The 16,755-nt window shown below is 48.2% G+C and overlaps 1 protein-coding gene across 14 annotated transcripts in view; it reads right to left on the reverse strand.

Annotated features, from left to right (window-relative positions):
- Positions 1-8,247: 8,247 nt before the first annotated feature.
- The window catches only part of KIF1B (kinesin family member 1B), a 136,075-nt gene continuing 127,567 nt past the window's right edge, over positions 8,248-16,755 (reverse strand). For all 14 annotated transcript variants that reach the window (XM_081054974.1, XM_081054985.1, XM_081054973.1 and 11 more), the window contains 6 exons: positions 16,513-16,584; positions 15,464-15,585; positions 13,910-14,059; positions 13,394-13,586; positions 13,106-13,224; positions 8,248-12,584 (listed from right to left, as the gene is read on the reverse strand). In XM_081054974.1, coding sequence (XP_080911100.1) covers positions 12,542-12,584; positions 13,106-13,224; positions 13,394-13,586; positions 13,910-14,059; positions 15,464-15,585; positions 16,513-16,584 — 699 coding nt within the window. In that variant the 3' untranslated portion in view covers positions 8,248-12,541. The remainder of the gene's footprint in view (positions 12,585-13,105; positions 13,225-13,393; positions 13,587-13,909; positions 14,060-15,463; positions 15,586-16,512; positions 16,585-16,755) is intronic.

Consider the following 16,755-nt stretch of genomic DNA (forward strand, 5'->3'; position numbering starts at 1 on the left):
AGCGGCCGCGGCTTTCCGGAGCTGACCAATCGGAAGAGAGGGGTGGAGCTGTGCAGACACGCGATTGGTCCTCCCCGGCGCCTGTTACACCACCTGAGGCAAACGGGACGCCCACTCCCGGGGCCGACTCAGGAGAGCGCCGAGCACATCGATGAGATCGCCTCTCCGCGGGCCGGGGGGCGCCCGCACGGGCGGAGGGGCTGGGCGCCGGCCTGGGGGTGCCAGGACAGGTGGAAGGGGCTGGGTGAAGCCGCCCGCGGCAGAGGTCATGCAGGGCCGGGACTCTATTCGGCGGCTCAGTTGCCGAACGACGGTCGGGTAGGTGGGGCCGCGCTTTGCAGTTACCAGGCACTTGGGGACGCCTGGTGTCTGAGTGTCCACCACTCCTTCCTCCCATCGCTGCCGTGCACTGCGGGCTTAAACATCCTGTCGCTCACCTCCGGGCAGGGATGGAGGCCGACTCTGCTGGTATTGGGACAAGTGTCATGGGTGCTCGGGAGGGTTGGTGCTCACACGACCGCGTGTGGGAAACTCAGCCCCTTTGTGCAAGTGGAGAAACAGGCGCAGAGAGACCAGGCAGTGAATGCACTTGTCGGGGTGTGATGGGCCGGGCTCGGAGGGCCTGTCATTGAACCCCTTCCTGTACAGCTGAGGAACTAGAGGCCACGCGATGGCGAATGGTGGGTCCAAAACATGAAATAACTTGCCTTCTCAAGTCTCCTGGTGACCCTGCCACCTGCGACCACACCTGCTTGGGAATGAGGCCTAGCTCCCCCATACTCTGTATGGGGTTCATGGACTGTGGTTGACCCACTATACAAACGTCTAGGTGGGGTCAAGGTTACAAGAGAACTTCCTCCTGAGGGGAAGAGAGGTCCCTGTCTTTTGGGGTCCTTTCCATCATTTCTTCTTGCTTTTTTATTAGATGCAGAAATAGAGAGCTGTAAGCAAGCCCAGAGATTTATTTCAAAGCTTTACCCAAGGTGCCTGGCTGTCCTCAGGCTTCCCTGAATGGGGACAGGGGTGAATATGAGCAGGTAAGCCAGGCAAACCAGAGAGGGTGAAGCAGCTTCTGCCGCTGCCAGGCAAAAGCCCTGCCACTGAGACCTGGGTCTTAATCCCAGCTCCGTCACAACCAGTGACATAGTAGTTTGGGTAAACCAGACTGGCAGGAATCTTGGAGCTCTCCCAACTTAGTGGCCTCAAACTCGTGTGTAAGGAAGTTTGCTAAATGTGAATTCTGATACCACACGTCTGGCATAGGCCAGGAAATGTGCATTTTTACCAGGACCCCAGGTGATTCTGACCGAGTAGTCAATGGAGCACCTTTTGAAACAATTCTCAAAGGGTCGTCTCGGACCCCTAGAGGTCCCTGAGACCTTTTCAGGGCGAAGTGGGGACAAAACTATTTCCAGTTTTCATTCATATTTGCCTTTTTCATTCTCAGTCCCCCACAGTGTACAGTGGAGTTTTCCAGAGGCTACATGACATGTAATGTGGAAGAGATTAAACGTGGAAAGCAGATGTGAGAAAGCAGCCTACTTAAGCTGCATGAAGCCAGACATTAGATTTGCAAAATTTTCAAAACTACACCACTTATCGCACTGAATTTCCTTTTATTTGGGGAAATTGTTATTCAAATTTTCTCCGTTTTAACTTTTAAAATGGTAACTATTGATAGACATTAACACGTAAACAGAAGCATTTTGGGTCCTCAATAATTTTTAAGTGTAAACAGAAGCTCTTTGTGTCCTCTATAATTGTGTAAAGGGTTTCAGAACCACTGATCTAGCCCAGCTCATATTTTAAAGTTGAGGAAATTGGGGCTCGGAGAGCCGAAACTTGCTGAGTCACATAGTGAGACACTAGGACTGCCTGCCCCTCTGGGGACGGATTAGATGCTCTCCAAAGTCCCTCTCAATAATACCTGGGATTCGGAGACAGCCTCAGTGGTAGGACAGCACGTTATTGAAGTCAGATCAGATAGCTTCACAAATCATGTGGAATGCTTTTCTTGGAAGCTGCTTGATGGAGAGGGAAAGGAAAGGGTTTTGCTGTTGCACGGACTGGATCTCGCTCCCATTCCATTTCTTTCTAGCTGTGCAACTTCGGACAAGTTATCGAAGCACAAAGTTTCCTCATGTGTAAAACAGCAATGACAAAATCCCACACAGTAGCTCTAGGGCTCAATGAAACAAATGGAACCTTGTGTCTCATACTTAGTATCCACATACGAGTTCCTATTTTATTTTATGGAAAGGACTCTGAAGAGACATAAACAGTAGTGGAAAGTTGGACTGAATGAAACAATTGCTCAGCAGGCTGCCTTGTGAAACCTGGTGAGGGAGATACAAGAGCCCCTCTGAAGCTTCCTGCAAAGCTTCTGATTGGTTCCTGTAGTTCCAGCTAAGCTTGTGAGCAAGTGACCCATTACTTGAATTGTTTGTTGTAGAAAATCCCATTTGACAATTACATAGCCATGAATTTTGCATTATCTATTTTACTGATCCAAACACACATCATCCCAGGATCATCTTCTCCATCTTTCTTACACCCCTTCAGGGGTGTAAGCACTTCCTATTAAAAATACCTCCCTCCCCGCCCCAGCATCCGGGTACAAAGTCTGAGAACATGCCCCTCAATCTGAGCTTGGGTCCATGGGGTTGACCAGTGTGACTGGCCGTATTCCCCTCCCCCTTCTCCCGCCTCTCCCCCCACTCCGGTTCAAGCCCCACTCTGGTTCCAGCCATTGTTTCTCAGTCTAGTTGTGTAGGACACAGCTCCCTGACCCAGGCTGGTATTATGAGCCTTGCGCTCCCTCCACACCCCCCCATCCCCCACCCCCCCATCCCCCACCCCCCCACCCCCCATCTCCCACCCCCCCATCCCCCCATCTCCCACCCCCCCAGCCCACGGCTGAGGCAGTTGGTAGCCAGTTGTCAGTCGGCCGCTCACAGCAGCTCTCGCTGGCTGCAGGCTGCCAGCCGCTCATGGTGGCACACGGTGGTTCACAGCGGCACCTCACGGTGGCACAACAGCCTGTGGCAGCCCACAGTGGCCCAGCTCCAGCGGCCCAGCTCCAGGGAGAGCTGTTGTTCACAATCTTAGCTGTAGAGGGCACAGCTCACTAGCCCATGTGGGAATCGAACCTGCGACCTTGGTGATAAGACACGGCGCTCCAGCCACCTGAGCCACTGGGCCGGCCTGGTAGTATTTCTTGCAGAGCACCAGCTAGCACTATTTCAGTGTTTTTTTTAAATCTGGGAATGGCTTTATTTTGCCCTTAGTTTTTTTTTTTTTTGTTTTTTTTTAAGAAGGGTGCAGCTCACAGTGGCCCATGCGGGGATCGAACCGGCAACCTTGGTGTTATCAGCACCATGCTCCAACCGACTGAGCTAACCGGCCACCCCAATTTTGCCCTTAGTTTTGAAGGATGGTTTGCCTGGATAAAAAATTCTTGGTTGACAGTTTTTCTTTCAGCACTTTGAGTATCTATCTCATTTCGGTATCCATGGCTTGCACTGTTTCTGATGAGTAGTCAACCACTAATCATAATGTCATTCTCCTGCTGTTTTTAAACATTTTCCGGCTGTTTTTAAAGCTTTCCCTTTGGTTTCCGGCAGTTAACGATGTGTCTAGGTATGGATCTCTGTGTGGATATCCTCTTGGGGTTAACAGAGTTAGAACTGTAAATTAATGTCCTTCACATTTCGAAGTTTTAGCCATTAATTCTTCAAGTAATTTCTTTCTGGCCTTTCTTTCTCTTCTCTCCTTCTAGAACTCCCATTTCACGTATGTTGGTACTCTGTTCAGATGTTTTATAGTTTTAGTTTGGCGTCCTGAGGGTTGCCCTGTGTCTCCTTAACTTAGTTGCCAGCCAATGATTTGGAAACATGTGCTCGGACACCTCGGCCACGTGTCTGTGAGTACTAGGGAAGTGTATTCACAGCTCACCTACTTCTCAGGTCTGCCTGGGCTTTTACTTTATGCTGGGTTTTTGGAGTCTCCCCTGTGTATGTGCGGTTTCTCAGCCAGCCAGGGATGTGTCGAGAGCCTACCTAGTCCTATGGCACTCTCATTTTCAGGATCTCCCTGTTGAATTTCTGACTAGTCGGCAGCTTGGCCAACTGAGACTTCAGACTAGCAAGCTGTGGGTTTTCCCCATTTGCTTCTCACCAAGGTTGCCACTTTTAGCTGGTAGAAAAGCTTCAGGTCTCCTCCCCGCATACAAACATTGATCAGCTTGGCCCCGTTTGGTTCAAAGCCCTAAGCCAGTAAAACAACTTTTCTTACCCCCAGAGAGGTAGGATTGGGGAGCCGTCCCAGGCAAGAAGGCTGTAGGTTCCCACTGTTCTTACCTGAAGTTCTAGTAGTTTTTTCCAAGAACAAATGCATTCTAAGTTGTCTGCCTTTGATTTCAAGAGCCTTGAAATGCTTTTAGTAACTTTTTTCAGTTTTATGCCTTCTTTTTTGTAGCGAGCATTCCCCATCCCCTTCATGCTGCTAACATCCTCCGCAGCACGGTCTGTCTGCACTGAAGTTCTTCACACTGAGCTCACCAGGGAGTGCTCAGGGTCTGGGGACTTTTACCGAAAGCACTGACCACGGGGCACACTGAAATAGGTCCTACACTGGGGGCTACCTCCTTCGGCATTCCTCTCTTCCACAGGCCAGATTCGGCACCTCAGCCTCGTAGCAAATGAGACTCACAAGTAGAAAACGCAGGGAGAAGCTTCAGGAAGGACAAAAGGGACCGGAACCTCCCAGGCCCCAGCCGTTCTCTAGGGGCTAAGTCTGCAGGCTCCTTAACTGCAGGGTTCCCACCTTGTCAGCTCTGCCTCCTTCCCCGTGTCAAAATGAGCTCATGTCTACGAGAGCGCCCTGTAAACTTCAAACTGCTATACAGTGCTAAGATGCCACTGCTATTCGCATTCCTTAATATGACAAAGCAACTCAGCTCAGGGAAGTCGCCCCTCTCAGCTGCTGAGTGACAGAACTGAACTTTAACCCTATCTACCAGCACCGGGCCCAGCACTCTCCTAATCAGATTAGCAGGCTGTAATCATGCAAACTCAGACATTTTCCCAGTGAATTGGGGAGAGCTGTATATTAGAGATGTTTCGTTGACTTTAAATGGAAAGTTAAGTTGAATTTAACTTTCAATGACTAGTTTCGGAGCCCTAGGTGCCTGCCACACCTTTCAACTTTGTTGCAACTATTTCCTCTTTCTGTGGGGTTCAGTTACAAGGAAAGCAGACCTCCAGATTTTGCTTGTGGGAACAAATTGATTGCTCTAGTCTGAGATTTGTCAAGGGAGAAATTATGCTGAGTCAATGTGACTAAACATCTGGACACACCCAAGTGACTATAGAACAGGCATCCTTTAAGGCCAGCATATTTCTCTAATCAAACAGCTTCTAATTGTTTTCCTTTATTACTAATGTTCCATGCTACATAGCCTTCACATTTCCTTGTTACAGGTGCTAACAAATCAGCAAAAAAACCCAAAACAAAACAAAACAAAAAAACTGCTTCCCAGAGTTGTTGGAAAACTACAGCAGACTGGCTGGAAGAGAGCAGGGCTGGGCCAAAGGTGTCTCCCCCAGAGATGGACACAGGAAAGCCAGGACTACACGCTGACCTTTAGTTTTTAGAAAATCCTCAGATGCTTGGCTTATCATGCTTAAGAAAGTCAACTCACGTTACTGTTTACCTTAACTTTTGGCCTTGTCTTAACTCCCTAAATCCCAACTCAAAGCATGGGAAGAAATTCTACAAAAACAGCCCTTAGCTCTGCAAACCTCCCAGGGCCAAATCCTTTGTTTGACTTACATAAGAGGGTGTGTACTATACTAACTAGTTGGGTCAGATTTGAAAATCCCAGCTCTGCCACTCTGTAATTCCTGCAACCCAATTCAAACGACTTGTTACCATGCTAGGTAGAAAGAGCAATTTTGTAAAAACCCAGAGACCATATATTCTAAAGCCAGCTAAGCGTGTGATGTGCTCAGAAAAGCTAACCAATTGGGACTGTGCAGAGATAAGGCATTCCTAAAGGAGAGCGGAAGACTTCCCCACGCGACCAAATGTGAAATGCCAAGAAAAGTCACAGAAAATAATGTATTAAAGGTGCACTGTTCCCTGGGCCCTCCCGATGTCCTGTACTCTCAGCTTTGCGAGAGACATGGCTACTCAGAAAGTGACCCTAGAGAGGGACCCATTGATCCTATGTGACTAGGATCAATCCTAGTTGGGGTCTAGTTGTAGGAGATAAACAGCTTTATAAAAACTCAGTTTAGATGAAAAGCCCAGTGGAGTTCGGGAAACCATGGCCCGACATTCGCTATCACCTCGCTGTCTGCTCACGCACTGCGTTGCCTCCTGGTGTTGTGGATAAACTGTTGACACCCCCTAGGATCAAGGACCGGCCTACCTACTGGTGTGTGGCTCCAAACCCACCGCCTCATCACTCCAGCAAACTCGCCCTTCCCTCCCCACCATCAGGCTTCCCTTCCAGTTCATTTGTTCCCATCAGCATACACACACGTTGGGCTAGGTACTGTCTTTGAAGCAAAAACCTCTCCTTTACGCCACGTGCCTTCTCCTCTCCCCTTTACAGTAAAAACCTCTGAAAGAAACACCTGTCCTCGTTCTTTCAACTTCCTCTCCTCCCGTTTTCCCTTGAACCTACTCCAGTTAGGCTTTCTTTGGCACCATTCCTGAAAATGCTCTATTCACCAAAGACCCCACTGGGCTAGAGGCACTGCTGATAGCTCTTCCCATGTGAAGTGAGCTTCTGTCAGCGCCCCACAGGCCCCCAGGAGAGAACACCTTTTGCTCAAGCACACATCCTTTACCTTTCTCCTCTCTCTCCGACTCTACGTGCAGTTCCTCAGCAAACTCTTCACTCCAATATTAAAACGTATCCTGAATCTGACCATTTCTCCCTGCCTCGACTGATCCCCCTTAGTCTAAGCTACCACGCTCTCCCCTGGACCACTGGGGTGGCAATGTGCTATTTTGTCTCCCTTCTTCTACTTGTACCCCTCTACTGCCACCCCAGCTGTTTTGCACCTTGCAGGAAGAATGGTCTTCTAAAAACACAATTAGTCACGTGCCGCATAATGACGTTTTGGTCAAGGACAGTCAGCATGTACGATGGTGGCACACCACACAGCCCAGGTGTGCAGGCAGGCTATGCCACCTGGGTTTGTGTTAAGTGCTCTGTGATGTTAGCACGACAAGATGGATTTCTCAGAACGTATCTTCATTGTTACGCAGCGTGTCACTGTAAGATCATGAGACTCCTCTTCTCAAAACTCTTCATGGCTTCCTACTTCACTAATGAGAGTTACCTGAGCCCTAAACCACCTGCTCCCTGGCTCCTTTCGGACGGCCGGGCTCCAGTACTGTCCTCTTTACTCCAAAACAGCCTCCGTGCTGTACTTGGAACCTACAGAGAACACTGCTGCCTCAAGGATTTGATTTCTTGGCATGAAGACCTCTTGCCCCCAGGGATTTGTATGCCTTACCCGGTCCTTCATTCAGGACTCTGCTCAAACCTCACCTCCTAAGACAGGCTCCATCCCTGATCACATGATCTAAAACGACACTTCCTTTCCATCCCATCGAATCTTACTCAGCTTTATTTTGCTGTGACACTTACACTTGACAGAAATCTGTGTACCGGGTATCTTCCCCCACGGGAACAGGAGGGCCACAGCGCCGGGCTTGTTTTCTGTTTGTCAGCATCCTGCTGAATCAGCAGCATCCAGACGGCACCGGACAGGGCGGTGTCAGGCGAGTGCTGAATGCATCATCCCTTTTTGCCTGAATGTTGCCTTTTCCTCCCTTCTTGTTTCTCCCAAACACCCGGGACAGTGGTCCGACTCATGCCCTGCTCACGACAGGAACTTGATAAATTAAGCTGACATGGTGAAACTCTCACCCCTCTCCCCCCAGAACAGCCCCACCACTACAGAATCACTGGCAGGTATATAAAGAGAGGTTTGGGGAGGAAAAAGAATCTTCTACCTAACATAGCCACTGCCATACTTGGGAGGAACGTACTTGCACAGAGATAGCTTTCCTGATTACCCATAACTACCGTTCTGAATGATCAGAAAGGAACATGTAGGTCGGAGTTGGAGACTTTTGTCCCAGAAAAGTAGTATATCCCCAAGTCAAGAAAAATCTCCGTAAATACCTTTCAGAGGCTGCCAGAATAAACACACATGGAGTCTACTATGGACTGGTTGTACCTTTATTATTTTACCTCGTTCACTAATAGTTTCGTGGTGCAAGGTTACCATACACAGTTAGATAATGTCTGCATTGCACGTCTAAGGCTATACAGCAAAAGAACCAGAATTAGTACAAATACGAGAACTATATTTACATTCTGTATACTCAAGCTCCAAACATCAGATATTTACATAATAAAACATGAAAATGAAAATCTGAAATTAATAATGTACATTGTTGCTAATGTGCTCAACTCCTTCACTGGGGAGAGATCAGTTTGCAAAGTCTTGGTTCAAAAAGGCCACTTATGCTTCACGGGTTTTGTAATGCACGAGGATGGTGACAGGAGACTTGAAATCTCAACGGACAAGTACTTTAGAGCCACAAAGTCTGAGACGATGCCTTCAACGTGAGAAGGCTGATGGAATCCTCAGGCGAACTGATGCCAGAATATGTAGCATGAAAAAAATGAACTTGAAGACATGAAAACACCACAAGACAGCCAGGGTTTGGCAGGAGACCAACCACCACTCAGACTTTCCATCCGAGCACAGCTACGTAGCTGTGAATTTTTAACATGAAATTTGCATCAACTCTAATTTCTTCCTTTAAACAACCGGAGGCTTTCCCAAGATTTTATGGGGCTCAAATACGAATTTCATAAATGGCCTTTTGAACAACGAAAGCAGATAATCTCTCAGCGGACATTGCAATTTGCTAAGGAAACAAACATATCAATACCTTCCCAGCTCCGACAGTAAGGGTTTGCCCACACACGGGTAAGTGACTTGCTGGCCACGGTGGGTGGCTGCAGTGCACACGAGTTAGAGTCCTATTTAAAATACATTCAGCACACCTTCTGAGAGCAGCAGCAGAATTAGAATTCTTTTTAAGGAGCAGGTTAACAATCACATTTGAAAAAGAACCAGAAGGAAAAACGAAGGACCCGAGTCAAATGAATGAACGAACAAGCCCTGATTCTGTCCAGGAGAACCCGAGTGGAACACAGCTTGAGGGAATGCCGAGTGCCCAGGGGTGCCACACGCTCGGTCATCCTTTCTTTTCCAGTCCAATGTGCAATTAATTATACTTGTATAAATATACAACTACCTTACAAAATTAAATATCCCTGTAAATTAGAGAACAAGCAGCAGGCAACAAAGTCTTTGCTTTGAAATATGTGCCAGGAAAAGTAATTTTTAGATCTCAGAACACCTTTACCAATGATTTAATTCCTTCATCTTAGAAGAGTGGGGAGAAATCCATCAAAGATACGAGTATCTATATACGCGCTACAGAGCTGAAGGGGGGGGAAAATATATATATAAAATAACAGTGGTTTCCCTCACCGTCACCATGTTCTAACAATGTGCTGGAATTCATGTGCCCACCCAGCTGCCAGAAGCAGCCCTTCCCGATCCTGGCAGTGTGTAGGGGCTGGCTGGCCCCACACAGCCTGGCCTGAGAGCTGACCGACTCCCAGGCAGGAGCAGAGGCAGGGGCAGGGAGCAGGTGAGCACTGGTGTGGGCTGGGAGGCCATATTTTGCTTTGGCAGGAGAATGGAGGATGGGGGAAGGAGGGGAGGAGATGATTAAACCAGCACTCACTTTTCCTTAATTCGTGCACGAGTTTTCTTTCTTGGCTTTTATTTTGTTTTGCTTAAGAGAGTGCTTTAGAAAAAAATAAACAACCCCTCAAAAGGTGGTTTCCTTAAAGCTGAAGTTCATTCCCCAACCTCCCTGCCACAATGGCGTCAGCTAACGCCTCATAAATAGTTCCCATCACAAATCCTCTCTCAGAGCTTCAAAATGGGAGTGAACCTGTCCAGAGAGGGAACATCAACCTTGAAACTATTCCAAACTCCAACCTGAAGATGGGACCCTAAAGAAAGAGGGGGTCCCAAAAGGGCCGCCTGTACCTATCAGTCACAGCAGAGGCCCCTCAGATGGGAGAAAGCACGCCTGCCCGAGACCCCTGCTTCCTCACGAGGCCTTCTTACCTGGGCGTTTTGCCAACAGTCCAGGTCAGCCTGTTCTAGTGTCTGACACCTCCAAAGCAAAGACTTTCCAAGCCAGTGGTGTTTGAGTTAGAAGGAAAAACACAAGTCATTTCAGTGTACCACATGATTTCCTCTCCCTCAGGCATCCCTACCTCCCTGTACCACAGACGTGGACCCTTCTACCAGACTTTGTAACAGCAGCAGCAGCATCCATGATTTAATTCTAAAAGTAACCTTCAAATTTCATTTTCATTTCCCTGAAATTGGATTTAATTCCGGTCCAGGAAGCTGTCTCTAAGCCCCGACGGATCCTAGAATTGAGTATACACCAGAGTGTCCATTAGACAACGAAGACACCTCGAACCACATTAAAGACCTCACATATCACTTAGAAAATCAGTAACGTTACAGTTAGTGACCTGTGTTTTAAGGAGAAGAAGAAAGTTAAAAAAAATGTACTAGCGTTTTTTACTGATCACTTTACAGGTGAGACCACAGCCTGTGATTTCTATCCTTCCTTTTATTAAGCTCTCCATGACTTACTTTTCCTTCTCTTTGCAATTCAACATACTGAGTGAAGCTGGGCCCTTTTCTCAGAGATGAGCCTGAACAGGGATCAGAAGTAAGGGCCTGGCTGATGATGAGCCTTCTCAGCACCCACCCTGCAGGGTGCACAGCCGTGCCCTTTGCTGCCCGAAGCAAAGTCATCCAGTCTCCCAGCCCCCAAGGGTCAGCAATCTCCAGGCTGAGCGCCCTGTCTCCACAAAGTGAGACCTTCCTGAATGCCTAACGAATGGTCAGAGAGGTTTGACCAAGGGAAGACAACCCCAAGCCAACTGGCAAAGCCACTCAAGTAAACTTTCCTCCATGTTATTCCTGTAAAGCTTACTGGCAGCTGAAAGAGAAAGAGTATCTTCCACGATGGCCTCTGGAAGCAGCTGACCCTGTTCTGTCAGAGGAGACGAGCAGCAATGAGCTTCTTCCTTTCTCCTCTGACAGTGTTTCCACACCCAAGGAGAGGCCACTCGGATACAAGCAACAAAGCACTGGAGCCAGGGCTCAGGAGGACCCTCTTCTCTGCCCCCAGATGTTCTGTTTTGTTTTTAGTGGTGGGAGGGGGTTGGTTTTAATCTTGGGATCCAGAAAGCAAAGCCTGCCTTGTTTTCTTATTTATGAGAACGGGGGGACAGGCATCATTGAAAGTATTTTCAATTTGACAAGGATTACTGAAAGTGACCACTGGATTCACAGGAGACTCCCAAGTCTATCCTTGAAAGCTCTATTTCTTTGATCAAAGGGAGCTACAACAATCACAAGGTCATCACTCAGAGTTACCGCAATGACCATCAAGTTTCTCATCAGAAAGCAAAACACTGCCCTCTTGTGGGACATCTGTGTACGACATGGCACTAAGTGAAAACTGAACCTCTGACAAGAGGCTCCTCCCAACTGGGAAAGAAGGTTCGCAGGAATCCTGCCGTGAGCAGCTATAAACATCCTCTGATCAGGGGCCTTCCCAGCCCACCACCAGGCCCACCACCAAATTCCGTGGTCCTTTGAAAGCCGCCAGCAGTATCCCTGGTTCTTTCCTTCTTCCAAGGTCACTATCTCAGGCCTGCTAAAAGGTCCTGTCCTCTTCCACTACATGAAAACTGCTTCACAATGTTCTAAAGAAGCCCCAATTTCAGAGAATATACCTGTCCCATTTCTAAGCTCGCCACAACCTTTTCCCTGAATGGAAAATGCAGGCATTAATGATGGAAAAGAGTGACAGAAGGGAAAAGGGTAAGTTTTGTCCTCTCAGTGTCTAAAAAAGCCAGATGTCTTCTCCCTTTGTCTCTAAGCCAGCCAAGAAAAATTAAAGTGGTATCACAAATAGAGAAAAGAAAAAAAGTACTATGTTGTCTTGACAAAAAGACAAAGATATCCAGAGACAGCAGTACAGACATCAGAGGTGGTCAAATGGGGACCTATCATACAAAAGGAAGCCAAAATACACCAAAAAATAACTTGGAGATTCACTGGATCCCCTCTGGGTTTTTTTTTTCTGTTTTTTTGTTTTTTTTCCCCCCTTTTGTTAGGCCACATGCTACTAACAAGATTCTTAGCACAGGAAAAAAGAAAAAGAGTACAGAGCAATGGAGATGGGGGATGGGTGCTAGAAAAGGTGCTGGACAAGGAGGGAAAGTAGTTAAGCCACAGGATTACATACAAGAGTAACCGCCAAGAATCACAAAGAGGAATGAGAGGTAACACTTTCTTTATCTCTGGAAGGCGAGTGCAGGCACCCAGCGCAATCAGTACTTCGGTTGGTTCGGGCATCTGCGGGAGAGCTTCGACCTGGGAGACACGGAGAGGCGGGATTAGAAAACAGGCCAGGCTCCTCCCTCACAGGCCACCTTCCGCAGTGCTTCCCTCCTGGGACTTCTTCCTAAGCTGATGCAGGTCCAGGTCTCTAAGCTCCCTGAACAAAAGGCTGGGCTGTGGGCTTCCCCACTAGGGGTCCTGGGACACAAGCCCCTCATAGGATTTGAGGCAGGATCACAGGGCTGAGTAACAGCAGACCATTAAGGTTCTCACAGTGTCCCCTTTACTCAGCCCCATAGACTTCAGCTGCAGACCCTCGAGAATGAAAAGTCAAAGCAAAAGACCAATTGGTGCAAATGTGACCAGAGTCCCCTTAACTGCTCAGGACACCAGATGAAACCATGAGAAGTAGAGGCTTCATCACCACCCCCTAACCACGCTCCTGTCCTACTTCCAACAAGACCTCCTTCCCTGTTTATGTTGATGTCCCTGGAACCCAAAGCCAAGGAACAGGAAGGAAAGCCAAAGAAGGAACCCCAGGGGCAGCCTCTTACCGTATTGTGCCCGCAAGGAGTGGGTTAAAGGCATATAACCAGTCGTTCATGTCTTTGTCATTGAGAGCCTGCAAAAGGACCCCCCGGTGCTTTGTGCAGACAGCAAAGGTGTTAGACATCTGAAAGAGACACAGGTAGATGACAGTGGCATGACGGCGAAGAGCAACGGGGACCACCCCGCCCCACTCCTAGGGTGCACAGCACTGCACCCTGAAGGAAGGTTCAGAGACCAGACGGGCAGGAGACATGGCGCACGTGGCCAGGCCAAGCCGAGAGGGCAGGACTGACCTTCACCATGGCCTGCTGGTCCTCGCTGAACTCCACCTGCGCTGTGGACAGGTTAATGATGCCACGCTCCACTGGGTCCTTGTCACTGTTGTAGATGAAGACATACGGGCGACGGACCACAACAAAATGTTTAGCCCAGTTGCTGGAAAGTGGCTCCTTGAAATTCAGGTATCCTTTCTTAGAAACCACGGAGCTAAAACAGGACAGTACAACAGGGGTTTGTTTCTCACACCAAGAAAGTGATCATGAGCTGGGGACCACCAAAACATGTCTCACCCAGGCCAAGTCCCCAGAGTGAGCAAAACAGGCAAAGGATCTCTCCAGCCTAGAGTCTCACCTGCCCAAGTAACAGGGCTTCTGCACATGTGGGCCGGGTGGGGGGCCTGGACTGAGCTGGAGCAGAAACCCGCCCGCTCCTTCCCCCAGGCCCATCTGCACAGGACAGTGACACGGACCGACCGCACGGACAAGAGCTGACTTGTCTTTTATACGCACAGCCTGAAAGGCAGTACTCACCCTGGTCTAATTTCTTCAATATCTGGAACAAGATTGAGAAATTCATTTTTTCCCGCTCGGGCCAAATAGGGTGTTTCCACAGGTGGGATAATCTGAAACTGTTCAAATTCTTGGCAGGGACTAGAGGCCCGGGAATTGGCTTCTGGGGTCCTTTGAAAGAGAGAGGTTAGGGGTAACAAGAGCTAATGGAAGGTCAGCGCATCACGTTACAACCATCTCACCAGGAGGACCATGCCTCTCCCTGACCACCAGGCGCCTTGCAAATATCAGTTCAGAGAGCTTGGCTGAGAAGACAAGCTGGTGCTAGAAAGTCAATTCCAATTCAACGGGTGTCATCCTTCAGAAGTTACAAAAGGAAAGTGCACATTGATGAGCCCGTCACTCAGTCCCTCCTCCTGTTCTGAAGCCCCCTGAACAGAAGTGTCTGGAATAGGAACTCCATTCCTTTATGTTTCTATTTAGTCCCAAGGTCACACCGAGGGCAGTGGCTCTCCAAGTGTGGTCCTCTCACCAGCAGCCTCAGCTGTACCTGGAAACTTGCTAGAAATTCACATTCTCAGGCTCCAACCCAGACCTACAGAATCAGAAACGCTGGGTGGGTTTCAGCCATTCGTGGTTTAAACACCTCCCAGGTGACAGACACTAAAGTCTGAGAACCGATGCCTCGAGGGACTGGCAGAGAAAGCCAACAAACGGAAAGAACCCGGGTTCCTGAATGACCGAGTGGCACAGAGCCACCGCCGCCCTGGACCAGGCCAGGACTGTTAGGAGAGAAATCAGTCCTATGCGCTGTAGCTCTGGAGAGTTGCTTAGCCTAATTAACTGTATTCCACCAATTCTAAAACAACCATTTGTTTTGAATACCTTATTATTGCTTGAATTGGGATGTATCTTACAGTTGATGGTATGTCACATTTTAGTTGGCAGTGCTTTTTTCCTTAGTGGCTCATAAAATGTCTTACAGTTGATGGCATCCTGGATTTAAATTACCTGGTCGTGTTCTTTTCCCCAGCCATATTCAATTGTGTCAGGGTTGGTACATTAAGATTGACAGCTGGGTGATAACTAAGGAAGTTCTGACAGGAGCATAATGAATGGAGCCAGGGCAAAAGAGCTGAATGGTGCATTGTAAAGAAGTGACTGTAGTGAGGAATTCATGGAATCTAGGCTAAATCTGTCTCTATTATTCTTACCTCTATATTTTGTTGTGTCACAAAATATTTTTTTCCAAAGTAGTTTCAAAATATTTTTCCCAAGATGGGGCTTCTACATCTGATATGACTGGGGAGACAAGCAGGGTGGGAATGGAAGGATAAACAAACAGAAAGGGTTTAAGAAGAGGAGTCAATGATGTGCTGCAGGAAGTTAGGAAACAGGATGTTAAAAGGTCGGTAGCATCTCCCCCGTCCTTGTGATGTCTCGAAAAGGCTCCCGCACGTTTCCGAATGCTGCCTGGGGGATGTGCTGCCCGCAGTTGAGAACCATGAGGTAGAACAAGGCTGGCATGTCCCTCATTCTTACATTAGCTTTTCTCAGTGAAATCTGGGTACTTACTTCTGATCCACAGAGTTGCTCCTGGAATCTACCAGAGAGGGGCAGGTGGAGGACGGAGTGAGGGTGGCGCTGCTGAAACTGGACACGGACGGATCCCGTCCAATTGGAGAGATATCAGACAACTGGAGGCCAACAGAACAGAGCAAGTGAGGGTCAGAGGGAAAGAACTACCTCGGCAATAAGCAGCTTTGACAACCAGTGTGACTTCACTTTCATAAACCTTCTGCTTCAGGTGATTCAAGAAACAAGCTTTACAAGTATTTTACAGCCACAGCGTCACATTAGGAATCAAGACATTTACAAAAGAGGCAGGCTGGCTTTTTATACTGCTGCTGCCCTCTCTACATGGGCTGAGCACTCAGAACAACAGGCACTGTTCTAAGAATATGGCAGAAGCCCTGCCCTCCAGGAGCTTACATTCTAAGTGGCAAAGGCAGACACGAAACCAGTCAGCAAACACATTAAGAAGTGCCAGGTAGTAGTAAGTGCTACAGCAAACAATGAAGCAGGTGTTAGAAAGTTTCAGGGAGCTGCTGGCTTTCCACAGGTGGTTAAGGAGGCAATATTTGAACAGAAAAATGAAACAGATAAGGGAGCCAATCATGGGAACATCCAGAAGAAGACTATTCCAGGAACAGCAAAGACCCCGAGGCAGGAATGAGCTTCGAGGGTCTTAAGGAAGAGCGAAAAAGATCGAGAGGACTAGAAGAGAGTGAACGATACAGGGCTTCTTTAAAGTGTACCCCTCACTCTTTGTGGAAAGCAACAGAATTTTACGCCACCAAGAACCTCAGGACTTCCTGTGTCCCGTCACTCAGTAACACATCACCCTCTACAGAATATTATTCAAGGGATTCAGGGAAAAGCCCAAATAGTTCCTATCTGATAATCACTAAGAGACAAAGAGAGATACTTTTATCTTCAGAAGTCAGTGTTCCGACTCAGAAAAATTAAACACCAGAGCAGATCCGTCATCTATCCTCAAATACCACACCATGCCCATCTCAAGCCACCTAGAAGCTTGGGGACAGGAAATCTGAGCTGCATACCTTGCAGTCACTGATGCTGCCGTGCAGCTGGCTGAATTCTCGGTTGAACGTGTGGGTGAGAAGTCGCAGGCACTAGGGAAGAGAGGAGAGTGCGTAAGTTCCGATGGTCAAATGAAGCCCAAGGTCCCTGGATGCCAGGCAGGCAGGACCCGCAGTGAGCTTGAATGCTGCCTAACAGCTGTAGAAATTAACTTAGCATATATATGGCAGGAAAGCCTGGTCTATGCCTAATAAAGAAGTATA

Source organism: Rhinolophus hipposideros (genome assembly GCF_964194185.1).
Source record: "Rhinolophus hipposideros genome assembly, chromosome: 8".
Taxonomy (NCBI): Eukaryota; Metazoa; Chordata; class Mammalia; order Chiroptera; family Rhinolophidae; genus Rhinolophus; species Rhinolophus hipposideros.